The 15,338-nt window shown below is 54.4% G+C and overlaps 7 protein-coding genes across 7 annotated transcripts; 4 read left to right on the top strand and 3 right to left on the bottom strand.

Annotated features, from left to right (window-relative positions):
- The first annotated feature begins 778 nt into the window (after positions 1-778).
- On the top strand, positions 779-2,091 carry IWZ02DRAFT_460338 (uncharacterized protein). Its single transcript, XM_066768148.1, has one exon. It carries the CDS (start codon positions 837-839, stop codon positions 1,848-1,850), a length of 1,014 nt encoding a protein of 337 aa, XP_066619750.1. The 5' UTR covers positions 779-836; the 3' UTR covers positions 1,851-2,091.
- Positions 2,092-2,179: 88 nt separating this feature from the next.
- IWZ02DRAFT_407826 (ribosome assembly protein-like protein Noc2) lies at positions 2,180-4,710 on the bottom strand. Its single transcript, XM_066765686.1, has 2 exons — positions 3,763-4,710; positions 2,180-3,713 (listed from the first exon to the last, which is right to left on the bottom strand). The coding sequence occupies exons 1-2, from the start codon at positions 4,671-4,673 to the stop codon at positions 2,267-2,269; spliced, it is 2,358 nt and encodes a 785-aa protein (XP_066619749.1). The 5' UTR covers positions 4,674-4,710; the 3' UTR covers positions 2,180-2,266.
- Positions 4,711-5,005: 295 nt separating this feature from the next.
- Positions 5,006-7,171, top strand: IWZ02DRAFT_383954 (VPS28 protein-domain-containing protein; the record flags this gene model as incomplete). Its single annotated transcript, XM_066765303.1, has 3 exons — positions 5,006-5,245; positions 5,297-5,668; positions 6,038-7,171. Coding segments are annotated over 3 exons (1,746 nt in total), but the record flags the coding sequence as incomplete, so codon positions are not given.
- Positions 7,172-7,605: 434 nt separating this feature from the next.
- IWZ02DRAFT_507958 (putative xylitol dehydrogenase) lies at positions 7,606-9,210 on the top strand (the record flags this gene model as incomplete). Its single annotated transcript, XM_066770431.1, has 5 exons — positions 7,606-7,617; positions 7,710-7,796; positions 7,869-7,904; positions 7,972-8,667; positions 8,733-9,210. The coding sequence occupies 5 exons, from the start codon at positions 7,606-7,608 to the stop codon at positions 8,961-8,963; spliced, it is 1,062 nt and encodes a 353-aa protein (XP_066619747.1). The 3' UTR covers positions 8,964-9,210.
- On the bottom strand, positions 9,019-11,855 carry IWZ02DRAFT_477047 (ABC transporter transmembrane region 2-domain-containing protein; the record flags this gene model as incomplete). The annotated part of the gene is made up of 3 exons (XM_066769038.1): positions 9,572-11,855; positions 9,230-9,516; positions 9,019-9,135 (listed from the first exon to the last, which is right to left on the bottom strand). Exons 1-3 carry the CDS (start codon positions 11,718-11,720, stop codon positions 9,019-9,021), a joined length of 2,553 nt encoding a protein of 850 aa, XP_066619746.1. The 5' UTR covers positions 11,721-11,855.
- A 695-nt stretch (positions 11,856-12,550) lies between these two features.
- Positions 12,551-12,904, bottom strand: IWZ02DRAFT_383321 (uncharacterized protein; the record flags this gene model as incomplete). Its single annotated transcript, XM_066765269.1, has 1 exon — positions 12,551-12,904. The coding sequence occupies one exon, from the start codon at positions 12,902-12,904 to the stop codon at positions 12,551-12,553; it is 354 nt and encodes a 117-aa protein (XP_066619745.1).
- A 790-nt stretch (positions 12,905-13,694) lies between these two features.
- Positions 13,695-15,329, top strand: IWZ02DRAFT_70894 (uncharacterized protein). Its single transcript, XM_066771114.1, has 2 exons — positions 13,695-14,829; positions 14,881-15,329. Exons 1-2 carry the CDS (start codon positions 13,974-13,976, stop codon positions 14,937-14,939), a joined length of 915 nt encoding a protein of 304 aa, XP_066619744.1. The 5' UTR covers positions 13,695-13,973; the 3' UTR covers positions 14,940-15,329.
- Positions 15,330-15,338: the final 9 nt, after the last annotated feature.

Here is a 15,338-nt window from a genome sequence, read left to right as displayed (position 1 = left end):
ACCCGCGCCTTCGTTGTCTCGCCGCGAGTCCGCCATGTACTATACCTCACTGTCTCTTTTCTCGAGCTTGCCAGCTGCTCTCCGGCAACCAGTGTCCTTGAGACCTTCATCTCTACTTTTCCTTTGTTCGTCGTCGAAGCCAGCCATCTGATTTGCACTTGTTTTTCCTGCGCTGTACTTGTATCGTTGTATGTCATTGCTGTTAGAGTCTTCCATCTACCCACCTTTGTGCGCGCGAATATACCCCCTGATCTAGTCCATCCCCTATTTTCTCCCAGCGCGGCCGAGTGGAGCTCGGTCACTGTGGTCCTCCGTCTTGTTTAGTATGGCTTTTGGTTTCGCATTCTAACTTGTCTTTGCATGTCGGTTTTTGTTCATGGTGTCGGCAGCTCCCACCTGTGTGCCCAATTTCTTTAACAGCATGTTTTCTATGTGGGTCCGCCTGAGGATCAGCGAATCAATGCAGACCAACCTGGAGCTTGTTGACCATGATCTGGGATGTCAGGAATCTCTTTTTCGGCCTCCGTTTCTATCTCCAGGGCCATGAGCAGCGAGTGCAAGACCTGCTTGCCATGAGTGTCGACAATCACTTCCTCTCCGTGTGTGCTCTTCTGTTGCGATTTCCCAAACAAGAAAATGGACTATGGACCACGCGCAGCTCGAGTACTTCTCGGCTTCCTTGGTCCGAAGATTTGAACCCGTTCCTTTTGATTCTTCACCAGTGATCAGCATAGAAAAGATACGCTTGACAGCATTACCAATCGAGTATAATTTACAAAGTCTTTACAAAGTTGTTTCCCGAGAAAATTCAGTCATTGATACAAAGGCATTCCGTCATGAGTCAACAGCAACAACCTCGGCGCTTCTGCTACATGAAGTCGCGATGTCGATTTTTGCAAGATATACAAGACGATATTGTACCACGGTACGGTCAGCAAACCACAAAAACCAGAGCCTCAACAATAACACCCATCACCAGATCAGATTGGGACGAAGAATGCCTCCGCGTCCACGTCGACCGCGAGCGAGGAGAACATGTCTTCCTCGTCCCCAGAAACGTCATCGCCAGAGCCTCCGACGCATTTCATGAACACATATCCAAAGAAATTCCCAGCTATTGCCGCGAAATCGACTGGGGAGACAAAGATTGCGTCGTCGTCGGGTTCTTCATAAACTGGCTGCTGGAACGGCAAATGCCACCGCCGCCTTCGGACGACCTGCCACGCTTCGATAGCGAGAAGATGCCCGTACGCCTGACACCCGTTGAGGGGATGCCGCCTGTCAACCAGACGGGCACACCAGCTGGTGCTAAGGCGCCGACGACAATGACGACAACGACGCTTGTCCCTGCGAAGCCTGCCCCTGAGACGCCAGCTCCCGCAACGACTGGCCCCACGATACCCGGCCCAGCAACACCCGTCCTCCCGCCCTGCATCCGCCACATCGCCTCGCCCCAAACCATCTCCCAATACATCGTGCTCCTAGTCGACCTGTACCTCTTCGCCCAACAATGGGACATCGAGCGCCTCCAGATCTCCACCTTCGACGCGCTAGCCGAAGCATGGGCGCGGTGGTGGACATACCCCGTGCCAGAAATCCGCTACATCTATTCTGTGACGTGGGGCGAGAGCATTCTGCGCGTGCTGGCGGCGCTGCGCTCGCTGCATTCGGTGCGCGTTTTTGATGCGTGGTGGAGAAGGGGTGAGCGTGTTTTGATGCGGCTGGTTATTGATGTGCAGGAGTTGCAGGAGAAGATTGGGCATAAGGTAAGGGGGCGTGAGCAGTGGTGTGGTGTGGATCTTTGTCTGTTTCATGATCATCAGGTGCTGGTGGTGAATGGGGAGCATTGAGCGAGAGTTGCTCTGCTGAGTTGGGTTGGTATAATTGCTCTGTACAGAACTACTGGACCAAGCGGTTTCGGTGATGCGAGTGGGGCGGTCATTGGTTGCGTAGTGCTTGCTTTTGGCTCTTGGGTAGAAGTTCAGAAAGGGGCGCTACCCAATTGCTAAACAGCCAAGAAAGCGAGTGTGCCTTCACTGTTGGACATGAGACGATGCTTTGGACTTTTCCAGCAACTTACGTTTCCTCGGCATCCCGTCATATGCTTATAGACATTACGCGTGATTTCAGACTATGAGCAAAGAAGCAGCTCAAAGGGACTCTGCCTTGGAAGAAGGTGTATGCTGTAATGTGTGGATTGATTTTGTATCACAGTGCGCCCGTTTACATGCAAACAAGGACTGGCCGGGTATCTCCAGTCCCTGACTTACTCTTCATCAATCTCCTCATCGTCGGCGCCGTCGACCTCCATATCGTCGACGTCGTCATCGTCCTCATCCTCATCCTCATCTTCGTTCGCATCTTCATCATCGAATCCCTCCAACTGCTCTTCCATCCTCTCCTTGTCTTTCTCCTCCCTCTCTTCCTTCTTCTTCTTCTCCTCCTCCCTCCTACCATCCTCCAGCAGCTTCGCCTTCTCCTCGCGAATCTTCCTCTGACTCGCCACAAACGCGCCCAACGGCGTCTTCTCCCACTCAGTCTCCTTCAAGAAGCCCTCGACGCCAGCGCGGTCGTTGGGCGCAAAGTCGACCTTGGACCGGCGCTCCTCGATCCACCGGCTGTTGGCCTCGAGCTTCTGCACCACGAGGCCGATGGCCGTGTTGACCTTGCCGTTCTTGTTGCCCGATGCCTTGTTGCTGACGTCCTTGAGCCAGCGCTTGAGCATGACGATGACGGGCAGCGCCAGCTCCGGGAAGGCGATGTTCTTGGCCCAGAGCACAAAGAACTCGGACAGCAGCTCGGCGACTTGCTCGCCGACGCCGTCCTGGTAGACGCGCGTCCGGAGGTACGACTTGGCGGCGCGGGTGCTGGTCGCGAAGTCGAGGGCCTTGAGCGTGCTGGGTTTGGGCGGCTTCTTCATCTCGGCCGAGTTGAGGACCTCGAGGAGAGCCGGCGCGACGGAGGCGTATGTCGACGTGGCGAGGGAGATGCGGAAGATGGAGCGGACGAGTTGGAAGCGGAGGGGGAAGTATTGCGCGGTGGGGATGAGGCGCATGGCTGCCATGGTGACCACGACAATGGGGTAGATAAGGGGACGGAGAGGCGACTCCTTGCCCGACTCGGCCTCGCGAAGCGTCTCGCAGTGCATGGCAATGACGCGGGACCAAAAGTCGAGAGAGTGGACGTACTGCCAGTTGTAGACCGTCTTGTACGACTCCTTGGACTTGTTGATGATGCTGCCGCGCAGCGTGATGGCGAGCCTGCGGATGAAATTGAATCCGGTCGTGTAGCCAAGGTTTGGGTCCAGGCCCCACAGCTCAGCAGCCGTGTTCTTCATCAGGTTGATACCGGCGAGCGTGTGAACACTGGTGTTGCGGCTGGCCTGAACCAGTCCCTGGTAGACGGCCTTCAAAACAGCCTCCTTGATACCGGCATCGCTGATTACGACTAGTTTTCGGAGGACGAGGAAAGCCGAAATGCGCGTAGCTTCGTTGTTGGATCCGTCCGACCACACAGCAACCACATTTTTGGCCAATTCACGAACAAGCTTCTTAAACGACAGAACATAGGGAAGAAGCAATACAAGGGAGTTGAGGGTGAGACGCAGGGTTGCGGCATCGGAGAGGTTGGTGAGAAGGTGATTTACGGATGTGACGTGGGACTTGAGCATCGGAGTCATGTTGCGGAACTTTTTGCCCTCGGTTGTAAGACGGCTGGGAGATGTTAGCAGGTGGACTGATGCGCTAAAACACCTCAACTTACACCTTGCCCGTGTTAGATTCTTTCACGGGGATGTGGTGCTGAAGCACTTCCGGAACATGCTTTAGCGCCAAAATGAGAAGCTCATGGTAGGCCTCGGGATTCGAGATGGAGTACTTGTACTCCTTTCCGTCGTCCTCATTCAGGTGGGCAGCTGCTCGGAAAGCCAGAACTACATCCTTAGTAGCGCGAAGTGAGTGCTTCTCCTTCATGGCAGTGCCCCATTTCTTCAACAAAGGCTTCGTGACCTCACTGCTGGCCGGTGCCTCCTGTTCCTCGTCTGACTCCGCAGCTTTGCTTTTCTTCTTCTTTTTCTTAGGCGCCTCATCATCGCTTCCGCTCAATTCGTCCATGCCAGATAGATCAGTCTCTTCCGCAAAGTCCAAGAGGTCTGGGTCATTCTCCTTCATGTACTTGTAGAATTCCGGGTCCTTTTGCTTCAACTCCTCTAGTTGCTGCTTGTGCGCGTCGAGGTCGTCCAGCGACTCGTCCTCGGAGCCACTCTCGTCGGCCACAGGTTGCGCCTCTATCGACTCATCCGATGAGGAGCCAGAGTCTTCAACATCCTCTTCTGCAGCCTCTGTCCGCTTCCTCTTGCCGGTTTTCGTCGGGACGTCTTTGCGCTTCGATTTCTTCGCTTCGGGTTGCTCCGGGATATCAAAGGCGCCCTGGAAGAAGTCGTCTACGCTCATTTCGGCAAAAGGATTCGATTTGAGGTCACCCTTTCGCTTCGCTCGTTCTTGCTGGTATTCTTCCTCGACATCGCTCGCGCGTTCGTTGTCTTTGGCGTTGCGCGCCTTGCGTTTCTCCTTCATGTGCTTTTGCTGTTTGACTTTTGCGCCCTCTTTTCTGCGTTTGAGAACATCCTTCAGATGGTTCTTCTCGAACTTCTTCGTGGCCTTGGATTGTGCCATTTTGGGAGGATTTTGGCGGGCAAAATTTGGCGTAGAGTTGCGAAAGAACGCGTCGGCGAAGACGGTCGTGGGAAATTTCTCACTAGCGCATCCGAGATCCCTGTCGCTTGGCATCAACTGCGGAGAAGCTCAGGCTCCCCGTGCGGATCCCACTCACCTCCGAACAACACCTTGCCAGCTGCTCAAGAGGCATCATGTACTCTCAGCGCCCATTGCCTTATGCGCCTACTCCATACAGCTATACACCCACCTCAGCATTGTCGGCAACCATCAATCTCGATGAGGTACGAATGAAGCTCACATCACGCGACTGAAATGCTCACTGCGAGCGACAGGAAGTTAAGCTCTCAACGACCAGCGCCGAGCGTGATCTTTACGAATCTCTTGCAGAAATTTACAGCATCATAGTCACGCTTGATGCACTCGAAAAGGCGTACCTGAAGGACTCGATAACCGAAAGCGAATACACAGACACTTGCAGTAGGCTGCTCAAGCAATACAAGTCCAACCTGGCCAATGAAGCGGTCGCAAAGACCTTCGTCGACCTTGAGACGTTTAAGAGGGAATGGGATGTGGGTTGCACACATGGAAGGAGAGGTGGAAACATTTGCTGACTTGTACAGCTTGATTGCCCTCGAGCCACCGAACGGCTCAAGGTGGGAATCCCAGCGACAGTGGAGCAACCATCTCATAGACCTGCCGCGCCTGGCAATGATTCCGCAGACGCCACGCTAGTCGTTACCGCTACGGAGAACTTCATCACCTTGCTGGACGCAATCAAGATGGGCTTGCTCGCAAAGGATGTGCTTCACCCGATCTTGGGTGACATCATTCAGTCTGTCAACAAGGTGACAGACAAGGAATTTGAGAACAAGGGCAAGATCATCCAGTGGCTCATCACGCTGAACCAGATGAAGGCTTCCGACCAACTTTCTGAGGACCAGGCTCGGGAGTTCCATTTCGACATGGACCGCGCCTACTACGGCTTCAAGGCAGTTTTGAAATGAAGAAAGCTCACGAGTTGCATCACAAGACGGAATGATAGCGCCTCGTCTACCATTTTGTAGCACTCCACGTTGGTGGCTCCCGTCTGGACCAGCCAAAAGCGGCCCTACATCGGCAAACGATAATCGGTGAGATTGCGCATGGGCCACACACCCTGTGGTTTTCCTGTGGGGGTTCAGCTCTTTCTTTCCTCTCGACCGCGACATTTTCGGCCTTGTAGACCATGGACAACGAAAACCAAGAGACTGCCAGCGAAATGCTCCATGGTATGCACCAAATGTCGCTCAACACCAAAGGCTGCTAACTCGGTCATAGTCCTTGACTTGCCGCAGTTATACACTCGCCCTTCGGCCCAAGAGCTCCTCCAAACCCTCACCTTGTTGACCTCGGAGCCACCATCATGGGAAGGCAGTGATTCCGAAGGCGAAGGACTCCCTCTGGGCCTGGAAACAAAGCGACGACGGAAGACGACGGCCGTGAAAGCTGCTCCGCTGCAGATCAATCCCGAGGGCCTCGCCGCTTACCTTACACGCATAATCGCGAGTGACTTGCGCTGGATACAAGATGAGGATACCAAAGTGGAAATTTGGGAAGCAGCAAGCATCCGCTTGAGCGAGAGATCTGGACGGACAGGCATGGGTGCCATATCGCGCAAATTCTGGATCCCTTTCACCAAAGACGGCGACGGCGAAGACATACAACTTCACGAGCCTCCGCTGACTGGCGACAACCTCGGATTCAAAACTTGGGCTTCTTCATACCTCTTGGCAAAGAAGCTTCATCGGCTAGCTGACGACAGGAGATTGTTTTCCAGCAGCGGCAAAGCTGGCCCACATTCCATTCTCGAGCTTGGTTCCGGAACTGGTCTTGTGGGGCTTGCTGCCGCTGCCGCCCTAGGAGCTGAAGTGATTCTTACAGACCTGCCCGAGATAATAGAAAACGTGGACCGCAACATAGAGTCAAATCGAGACATTTTGGAAGAGCACAATGGAAACGCCTTTTCCGCGATTCTCGACTGGACCGCTCCGTCTGCTATGATGCTCTCGCCCCGTGCCGTGAAGCATGCTCACCACAAGGGCGACTCGAAATTCGATCTCATTCTGGCTGCTGACCCACTGTACTCTCCCGAACATCCCGGACTTCTCGTGCAGACCATCGCATTCTGGTTGTCTCAGATGGAATCGGCAAGAGTGGTGGTCGAACTTCCACTGCGGTTGGCCTATCGGCCGCAGGTGGAAGACTTCTTTTACAAGATGCATGCGATTGGTCTCCGGATCTATGCCGAAGGCTACGAGACTGGTTACGACGACTGGGGCGGTCCCAACGGCCGGAAAGCGGTGCGGTGCTGGTGGACTGTTTGGGGTCATGAGAGCCTCGACGGCAGTCAGGCTCATGCTGTGGAGCATGACGAACACATTAAGCCTGCGCAGGACATGGCGCAGTCTCACCATCAGCTCATGCAGGAGTTTCTGCAGCTTGGTTCGGAGGAATGAGCACGTTGAGTTCTTTCCTATCCCGGTTTAAAAGTTGGCGTGTCAAAGATTGGGTTGCCATGAAGTCGACTCCCAAGATAGGACCCGATAGATGCTTAGACAAAACCTTCCTAGAGAAAGAATACTAATTCCCTTTATCAGTCTACGAATGGCTAGACCCGGATAAATGTTCCGGGTAATTGCACCAGTCGGATTTGGTTCGCATTCGCATGTCGATGGACGGCGAATCAACGCACCACCCATGTCGTCATCCGCGGGGCACGCAGTGCATCGACCACCATCACCAGACGGTAAGGGATTGGGAGCAGACATGCGTTGGCTCCTAGTTTCTCCGTGACATCGATCCCCATATCAACCTCCTCTCAACATTTCACACGCGTCCTAGAGCTATCCGCTACCCCATTGACCTGGAGCAATCCTTTCAACCCGTCAACATGGCAGCAAAGGTGCCCCACTGCCCCTCCAACCTACCTACCCCGCACTCCAACGTCCCGTCGCGAAGGAAAAGTTGTCAACTAACAACGACATCGCGTCGCAGAACCTTTCCTTCGTCCTCGAGAAGCCCGGTTCCGTCAAGTTCGAAGACAGACCAGTTCCCGAGATCAAAGACCCGCACGATGTCATTGTATGCAGCAACCGCAACAATCCCCAAACAACGTGATCTCGCGAACTGCGGCTAACCTCGACACTCCCTCAGGTCAACGTACAATACACGGGCATCTGCGGCAGCGATGTACGTCGACCATACTCCGCCCGTCTCGTCCTCACATAAGCCAACACAGCGGGGGTGTGGCGCGTAGGTTCACTACTGGAGCCACGGACGAATCGGCGACTTCATCGTGAAATCGCCCATGGTGCTGGGGCACGAATCGGCAGGCCTAATCTCGGCGGTAGGGCCCGCGGTGAAGTCGCTCAAGGTGGGCGACCGGGTGGCCATGGAGCCGGGGATACCGTGCCGGTACTGCGTGCGGTGCAAGGCGGGCACGTACAACCAGTGCCCGGACATGCGCTTCGCGGCGACGCCGCCCTACGACGGCACGCTGGCGCGCTTCTACAGCCTCCCCGAGGATTTCTGCTACAAGCTGCCCGACGCCGTCAGCCTCGAGGAGGGCGCCCTCGTCGAGCCCAGCGCCGTCGCCGTCCACATTTGTCGCATGGCAAAGGTCGCGCCCGGCGACAGCGTCGTCATCTTTGGCGCTGGCCCCGTCGGCCTGTTGTGCTGCCGCGTGGCGCGCGACGTCTTCGGCGCCAAGAAGGTCGTCGCTGTCGATGTGAATGAGGAGCGCTTGCAGTTTGCCCTCAAGTCGGCGGCTACGCACATCTTCAAGGCGAACAAGGCTAGCCCGGCCGAGAACGCCGAGAGGATGAAGCAGGAGGTTGGTTTGGACGGTGGCGCTGATGTCGCCATTGATGCCAGCGGCGCAGAGGTCTGCATTCAGACGGCTATCCACGTCGTCAGGATGGGCGGCAGGTTTACGCAGGCCGGCAATGGCAAGGTATGTCACCTTCTCGTCGTCCCTTGTGCGCATGGGATACCACTCCATTAACCACACTGCTGCAGTCCGAGATCACCTTCCCCATCACCGCCGTCTGCAGCAAGGAGCTCACCGTGACGGGATCTTTCCGCTACTCCACCGGCGACTACCAGCTGGTCGTGGACATGATCTCATCGGGTAAATTGCAAGTCAAGGACCTCATTACGAAGAGGGTCAAGTTTGAGGACGCCGAAGAGGCGTTCCAGAGCGTAAAGGACGGCAAGGCAATCAAGTGCCTGATTGCTGGCCCGAAATGAGGGAAAGCGTTATACTGCTAGCAATTGATTCTCAATGTCAGCTTCAAAGATGGTCTCATGCACGCGGAATGGTCAGAATTGAATGCCGAGCCGTGTTCCAAAAGATCTCCGTCTCCTTGTTGTACCTTACACAACACCCTCCATTCCTTGGAGTTGCAAATCGAAGTACATCCTGCGCATGAAAACATGTGGAAAACAGTGCTCTATCGCCCCGGCTCCGGCTCGCTCTCCACAGCGACATCGTCCCTCTCTCTGCCAATGTCCACCGTGCTCTCTCCCTCCTTCTCCTCATACGGAGGTGGCGCCAGCGGCTCACCGCCAGAGACCCAGACCTGGCCCAGCTCCTCTTCGACCTCCTGCCGCCGCTTCTTCCACTCCTCGACCTTCTCGAGACGCTCCCTGAGCTCGGCAAGTTCCTTCTCGACCGAATCCTTCTCGGATGCCGTGCCGATGCGCTGAAAGTCCCACTCGTCGCCGTTTTCGCCGAGGCCGAGCGTGAGGGTGAAGGTGTGGTAGCGCTTGAGAGAGGCACGCGTGGAGATCGTGACGAGTGCTGAGGTCAAATATTAGATCCGGCATTTTGTGATGATTAGAACGAGGTGACTTACTGATGCCTTTGGCCTTGCAGTTTTCATACAACAAGCCCTCCACGTCAGAGCTGACGGCACTCGTACCCTCGTCCACAAAGGCATACCGCGGCTCGTGGTACAAGAGGCGGGCAATACCCATGCGCTGCTTCTCACCGCCACTAAGCACGTCCTGCCATACCTTGCGAGTATCCCAGCCGCCTTCGCGGTCGGGGAGGTAGCCCAATCGCGCGGCTTCAAGGACGTGAGAGAGCTCAAAGTCGCGGCGGCCAGCCTGTTGCATATCCACTGCCGTATGAGGGTAGATTACCTGGTCACGCAGGGTGCCGGTGCTCAAGTACGGCCGCTGCGGCAGGAACATGATTCCGTCGGTGCCGCTGCAGCGAGGGCGCGAAACGAGGCCGCGGTAAGTTGGCCAAAGACCCGCCACAATGCGCGCGACGGCACTCTTTCCGGCGCCGTTGGGACCAGTAATCAGGAGGTGCTCGCCGGAATGCACAATGAAGCTGAGGCTGGCGATGAGGTCTTCTCCGCCCATCGGGTAGAGCGCGGGGGCAACGACAGGAACATGTTCCAAGCGCACGCCATCGAAGCCCCTGTGGACAGTGCCCTGAACATCTGCGAGCGAGTACAGCTCGACACGCTGACCAGGTGCAGGATAGTAGGCATTAGCGTGGACTCGGTGGAGCGTGCTAATGAGCGTGTAGACTCGGGAGGTATATCCGGCCAACTCCTGAAGGTCTTTGATGCTGTACATCATTCTACCACCAGCGTCTGCCAGACTGAGCATCAGACGCTTATTTGTGATGAAGTCCTTCATGCGGCCACGTTCGCGATGGTTGCGTTCGCCTGGGTCAAGCCTCTCAGAGGCTCCGCCAAGTCCTCCCCATGCAGGCAGGAAGACTGGTAATGATGTGATGAGGTAGCCAAAGGCGGACCAGGAGTATTTCAAAACGAAATCTTCAAGCATGTTGTATCGGATCTTGAGGCTGTAGATGCCCTCCATCCAGCCCTTGAGCTCCTTGAAGCCCTTGTCCAAGAAGGTTCTCTCCATCTGGTCGCCGCCGTAGAACGCCACTTCTTCGGCATTGGCTATCAGCCGAGAATGAAGGGCTCGGAAGTCACCCTCGCGACGGGCCTCCACTGCTTTCAATTTTCCAAACGGTGGGGACAAACGGCGGAGGACGGTGGCTGTGGTAAAGTAGTTTACGAGGAGACCTGTCAAGGCAAGCGGGCCAAGAGAGCGGAAAAGCTGGTAGTTGAAAACGCAAATGTCGACAAAAGGCTTGCCCAGAGAAGAATACAGAGCGGCAGCGGCCTCGCAGAATTGGGTCAAATCCTGCGTGATGAACTGGTCGGCACCCTGGCCAATACCGCCATCCAGGTTAGAAAGACGGTAGTAGTTGAGGTTCTCGTTGAGGTACAGGTCGTGGATGTATCGAGTCAGTCTTGTCCGGAAGGCAATAGACACCTTGGACTGCAGAAACTTGATCATGGCATTGGTGTAGGAGGCAAAGCTCCCGATGCCACACCACTTTGCGATTCCCCACAGGAAGCCCTTGCCGTGTCCAGCAACAAGATCCCGGACGATCTCTCCATCTAGTCGCGCAACGACAAGCGAAAGATACGTCCTTAGGAGGAGGAAGACTCCATGGCTGAGGAGTAACCCAGTTTCCTTGCTATTCCACCGCGGAATCATGATGTTGAGAAGACTGAGGAACTGGTGCAAGAAAGCCAAGTTCAAGCCGGCCTTGGTTTGCGGCGGCGGCACTTGCGGCGTGTACCCATCGCTAAGCCCGGCCGCCCGCGGCGGTTGTAAGAACAAGCGTCGATGCGCATCGAATGTGGTTGGCTTCGTAGGGTAAATGACCACCTTGGATGTCGAGTTGCCTTTGGTTGGAACAAAGATGGTCCTGGAACCATCCTTGCCTCGCAAACCGGAATTGCGACGCAGCAGTCGTCGACCTTGCTCTTTCTCAGCCTTGCGGCGTCGCCATATCCTATGCCCCCCGTAGCCAGAGCCTATTATGGAGATGAGGAGGGAGATGGTCGCGATGAGCTTGGTGGTTTTGGAGATGGATCCGGCTCGGGCGCGAAGCTTGGTAGCGTACTGATTCCATAGGGCAAGGAGAGGGTCTTCGCTATGGCGAAGAGAGGACTGGGCGGCCATAGTGCCGCATCGTTTGGTGGAGCGGATGCGAGAATAATGAAGATGACTAGGAGTTTGTAAGTGGCATTTGGAAGCTCATGATATTGGAGAGAGGCGCGCAGAGAAGTCCCAAGCAAGGAAAGCCTCGGGTGGTGTTGCATGTGAAAGGCTCACGGACGGAGCGGCCCCGCGATTCGTTCCCCAGACCGCGCACAGACTGTGATCCGATTAGATAATGACCCAGGCGCCATCGAGTAGCCGACTGGGAGTAGAGAGCGACTCTTTGCATCATCTACTTGTACTCTGCACACTCTGCGCCGGTCGACAATTCATCATAACCCACGGCTCTAAGTGCTGAACCCTTCTAGAATGCTACACGCCACGCCAAAGGGACTCCTCGCGCAACGGCTCCGATGTTCTGATCACCACGCGGACTCCATGCTCAGTCCTGGCCCTTTAGCCCATTAATTCCTTCACCCACTCGTACTCGAACGGCTTCTTCCTGCCCGTCTCGTTTTTCAAATTCAGAGTCAAGATCATACCTTCCCTCCAAATTTCCGCCCCGTGCTGTACCGGAGGCGCAGCAATTTTGACTGCCCTTCTCTGCCTGCTTATTTCGGTACTGTTCAAGCCAAAATAATCGTCGCGTTTGTCAACGAAAGCTTGCCGAAGTTGACCAGTACCAGTGTAACCGTTGACGATCTCGGGGGTTCCAAGCGGGAGGTCGTTTTCCTTTTGATCCCAACGGCAAGTCTAGGCTTTGGTCAACAACAACAACAATGACAAGCGACACGCAGCCTCATCGTCACCGATATACCTTTCCATAATTGTTGACCAGGATTCTCATGACTTTATCGGGGTCCAGGCATTCCTGGCTGTACGAGGTATCCGCTCGTTACTTCGAACTGATGGCCATGCCAAAGTTGCCTCTCTTCCATGGGCAGTTTGGAGAAGTACTCCACTCCTGCCAAACGTCCAGGGCTGGTTCCAGGTACGTCTATCGCGCATTGAAAAAAATCCCCATTCATGATTGCGCAGTGGTGGTTTGCTTGGAGGTATTGGCTTGGCTCCCCCGAAATGAAATGGAATCCGTTCAGAAAAAGCATAAGGTTTTGAGGGCCGACGAGATCGAACTGATTGCCATGCGCCGAGACATGCACCGACAAGGTCGCGAAAAGAAAAGAGAGGTATTCGATGAGCCCCATTTCGATGAATTCCGAATAGAAACAGCGATGTTATGTTTAACATTCAGAGTTGGAGACCTGGTCAAGCAGTCTTATATCACGTACATGGATTAGCAAAATTCATGAGACTTGCCGGTCTCACACCACGTCGTCTGATGCTAGCACGGCTGGTCGGCGACCCAAACTGTCAGATACCTAGGTAACTGCAGACTGTTTCGGGCACATGGCCCGAAAGCAGTCGGCTACCACCCGGGAACTCGCAAGGCATCAACATGGCCATAAACTCCCACCTTCTATCGAATAGTATCGAGCGCAGCATATTCCAAGGCACGATGAAAATGACGTCGACGAGGTGAGAGTGCCAGGCCCCGTGTGTATCGGCTGTCGATGCACTCTCTGGGAAAGTTCCACCCACGCCGTCAAGGTTCCTGTTGGAATACAACGACACAGGACACTGGACTGACGACGGAAGGTCCAGAGATGGATGCGGGCATTTTGGAGCAGTCGTGCTTTCGGATTTGGTCTTACCATTACACAGCGTGCTGGGCTGCTTACCACGGGAAGGATAATCCTGTCAACGGACGCCGGTGATGATCGCACATCCACTCCGAGCTAAGCTTCCGTTGCGCTCACCTTGCGTAAATAAAGCTGCAAGTGGAAGGCTCCGACGGCACGTGTCGTCAGCTGGCCCAGGGTTTGCAACACGCAGCGGACAGTTGGAAATTGGGGCCCTTGTCCTTGGGGCTTCACGATCAAAGACATTGAAAAATATTTGATCAAAGTAGAAGTCTACCTATGGTCAGGCCAGACATGGGGCAGTTGGCTTTGGATTGGATTGCCTCAATCGTGCCTGCGCGAACAAGAAAACGACCACTTCCCATGTGGGAAGAACTTCCTTCCTGCAGGCTCGCCACCTCTATCTCTCACGATGGTAACAGCTGCGAACATCTTTCGATGAAAGCAGACCATTCACACCACTCAACGCATTTTACCGACACTTTCGCTGCCAACATACCTTTCGCGCTCTCTTCTGTTCATTCCCACAACATCAAACGCACTGCAGACTCTTAGCACTACAAACTCTGAACGGATGGCGGAGCCATACGAACACATGGTGGAGCCATACGAACAGATGGCGGAGCCATACGAACAAATGGCGGAGCTTCCTTCTGAAAGCGAGTATGAGGAAAGCGATTATGAGCACCTGAGGAATCAAATATATGATCTCTCCGACCAGATCGAAAACCTCGAAGACCAAATCAAAGCGCTCCGGAAGATAACGAAAGATGTGAAAGCCATCCGTTCGAGGTGTGACACCTCAAACTTGAAACCTGATCCTCTCGAGCCGAAGTTCCCCGTGAGACGCGAACTTTACGAGGATTGGACCGAGGTGTTAGTCACAACGATTTCGGACCATTGTGGCTGGTTCACAAACGAAGATCGGAAGCTCGACTACCTCATCGAAAGCTCCGATGGCTGGATGCATCTCCTACTTCGAGACCGCTACGGTTACCGCGCGCGCAAGAATGCGGCTCGCAACAATCGACCGCTCAAGTTCAAACACGCTCTGGCCGATTTGGACATGATATTTCTCCCACCCAAAGATCGCTCTCACGATAAAACTCATCGCCAATGGATGCGTCTTGAGCTTTTACCAGGCTTCAGCTTCTCAGAATTCTTGCCAAAGTTTCTGTTTCTTTCCAATCGCTTGGGAGTCCTCGAACGACAATACAGGTCGGTTGCGCTCTACCGTTGCCTCCCCAGGGCCTGGCGACATCGGCGAGAGATCAGGAGATTTGGCAAGAAGGCGTGTCGGCACCGGACTTTACGGAACCTGGTGGACCGTCTCTTCGACCTCGAGGCAGAAGAAAAGGGTGATGATAGAATAGCTCAGACGTACATTGATGGACCCGAAGAGGGGCAAGACCCGCCTGTCTACGACCAAGGTGAATAAATAGGGAATGAGATCCGAAGCGCGCGCTTATAAATCTGTATAGATGATAACCCATTCGGGAGTCCGTCCATGAGCGACGATGGGGTGTGGCTGCAAAATTGATAAATGATGCATTCACTTTGGCACTTTTTGGCAGGAGTTTGGAGTCTTCAAATCTTACCAAATAGACTAGACAGAGCCTTGGACTGCAACTCCAACGACGAATGGCAGAGTTTCAATCCAACGAGAGCCCCAAACTTCAGGGGGGATGAAAAGGTCATTGGATCGTGATCCTTGTCGTCCGGCCCAATTTTGGAATCCAAGTCTTTTGACGTCATCCCAAATGACTAGCACAAGCGAATGGTTTCGGGTTTTAGCTTTCTGCCTACCATCGTGTCACTCCTTTCCCTCATCTTATTCAACTTCAATCCAAGGCATTACCGTCACTACCTCTCCATTGTCATCAACTGCTTTCCTTGAAATTGAGCGAATTACTGTCTCGACTGCCTCCAAGAAGACTGT

The sequence above is a fragment of the Phyllosticta citriasiana genome (genome assembly GCF_038021145.1).
Source record: "Phyllosticta citriasiana strain CBS 120426 chromosome Unknown IWZ02scaffold_13, whole genome shotgun sequence".
Classification (NCBI taxonomy): Eukaryota; Fungi; Ascomycota; class Dothideomycetes; order Botryosphaeriales; family Phyllostictaceae; genus Phyllosticta; species Phyllosticta citriasiana.
The sequence above is the reverse complement of the archived record's forward strand: the minus strand, read 5'-3'. Positions and strand labels throughout refer to the sequence as shown.

Coding starts and splice junctions, on each gene's coding strand:
- IWZ02DRAFT_407826 (XM_066765686.1), bottom strand. CDS start 4,673: ATGGCACAATCCAAGGCCACGAAGAAGTTCGAGAAGAACCATCTGAAG. Junction 3,714..3,762: donor GAATCTAACACGGGCAAGGT/GTAAGTTGAGGT, acceptor AACATCTCCCAG/CCGTCTTACAACCGAGGGCA.
- IWZ02DRAFT_460338 (XM_066768148.1), top strand. CDS start 837: ATGAGTCAACAGCAACAACCTCGGCGCTTCTGCTACATGAAGTCGCGA.
- IWZ02DRAFT_70894 (XM_066771114.1), top strand. CDS start 13,974: ATGGCGGAGCCATACGAACACATGGTGGAGCCATACGAACAGATGGCG. Junction 14,830..14,880: donor CCCGCCTGTCTACGACCAAG/GTGAATAAATAG, acceptor AAATCTGTATAG/ATGATAACCCATTCGGGAGT.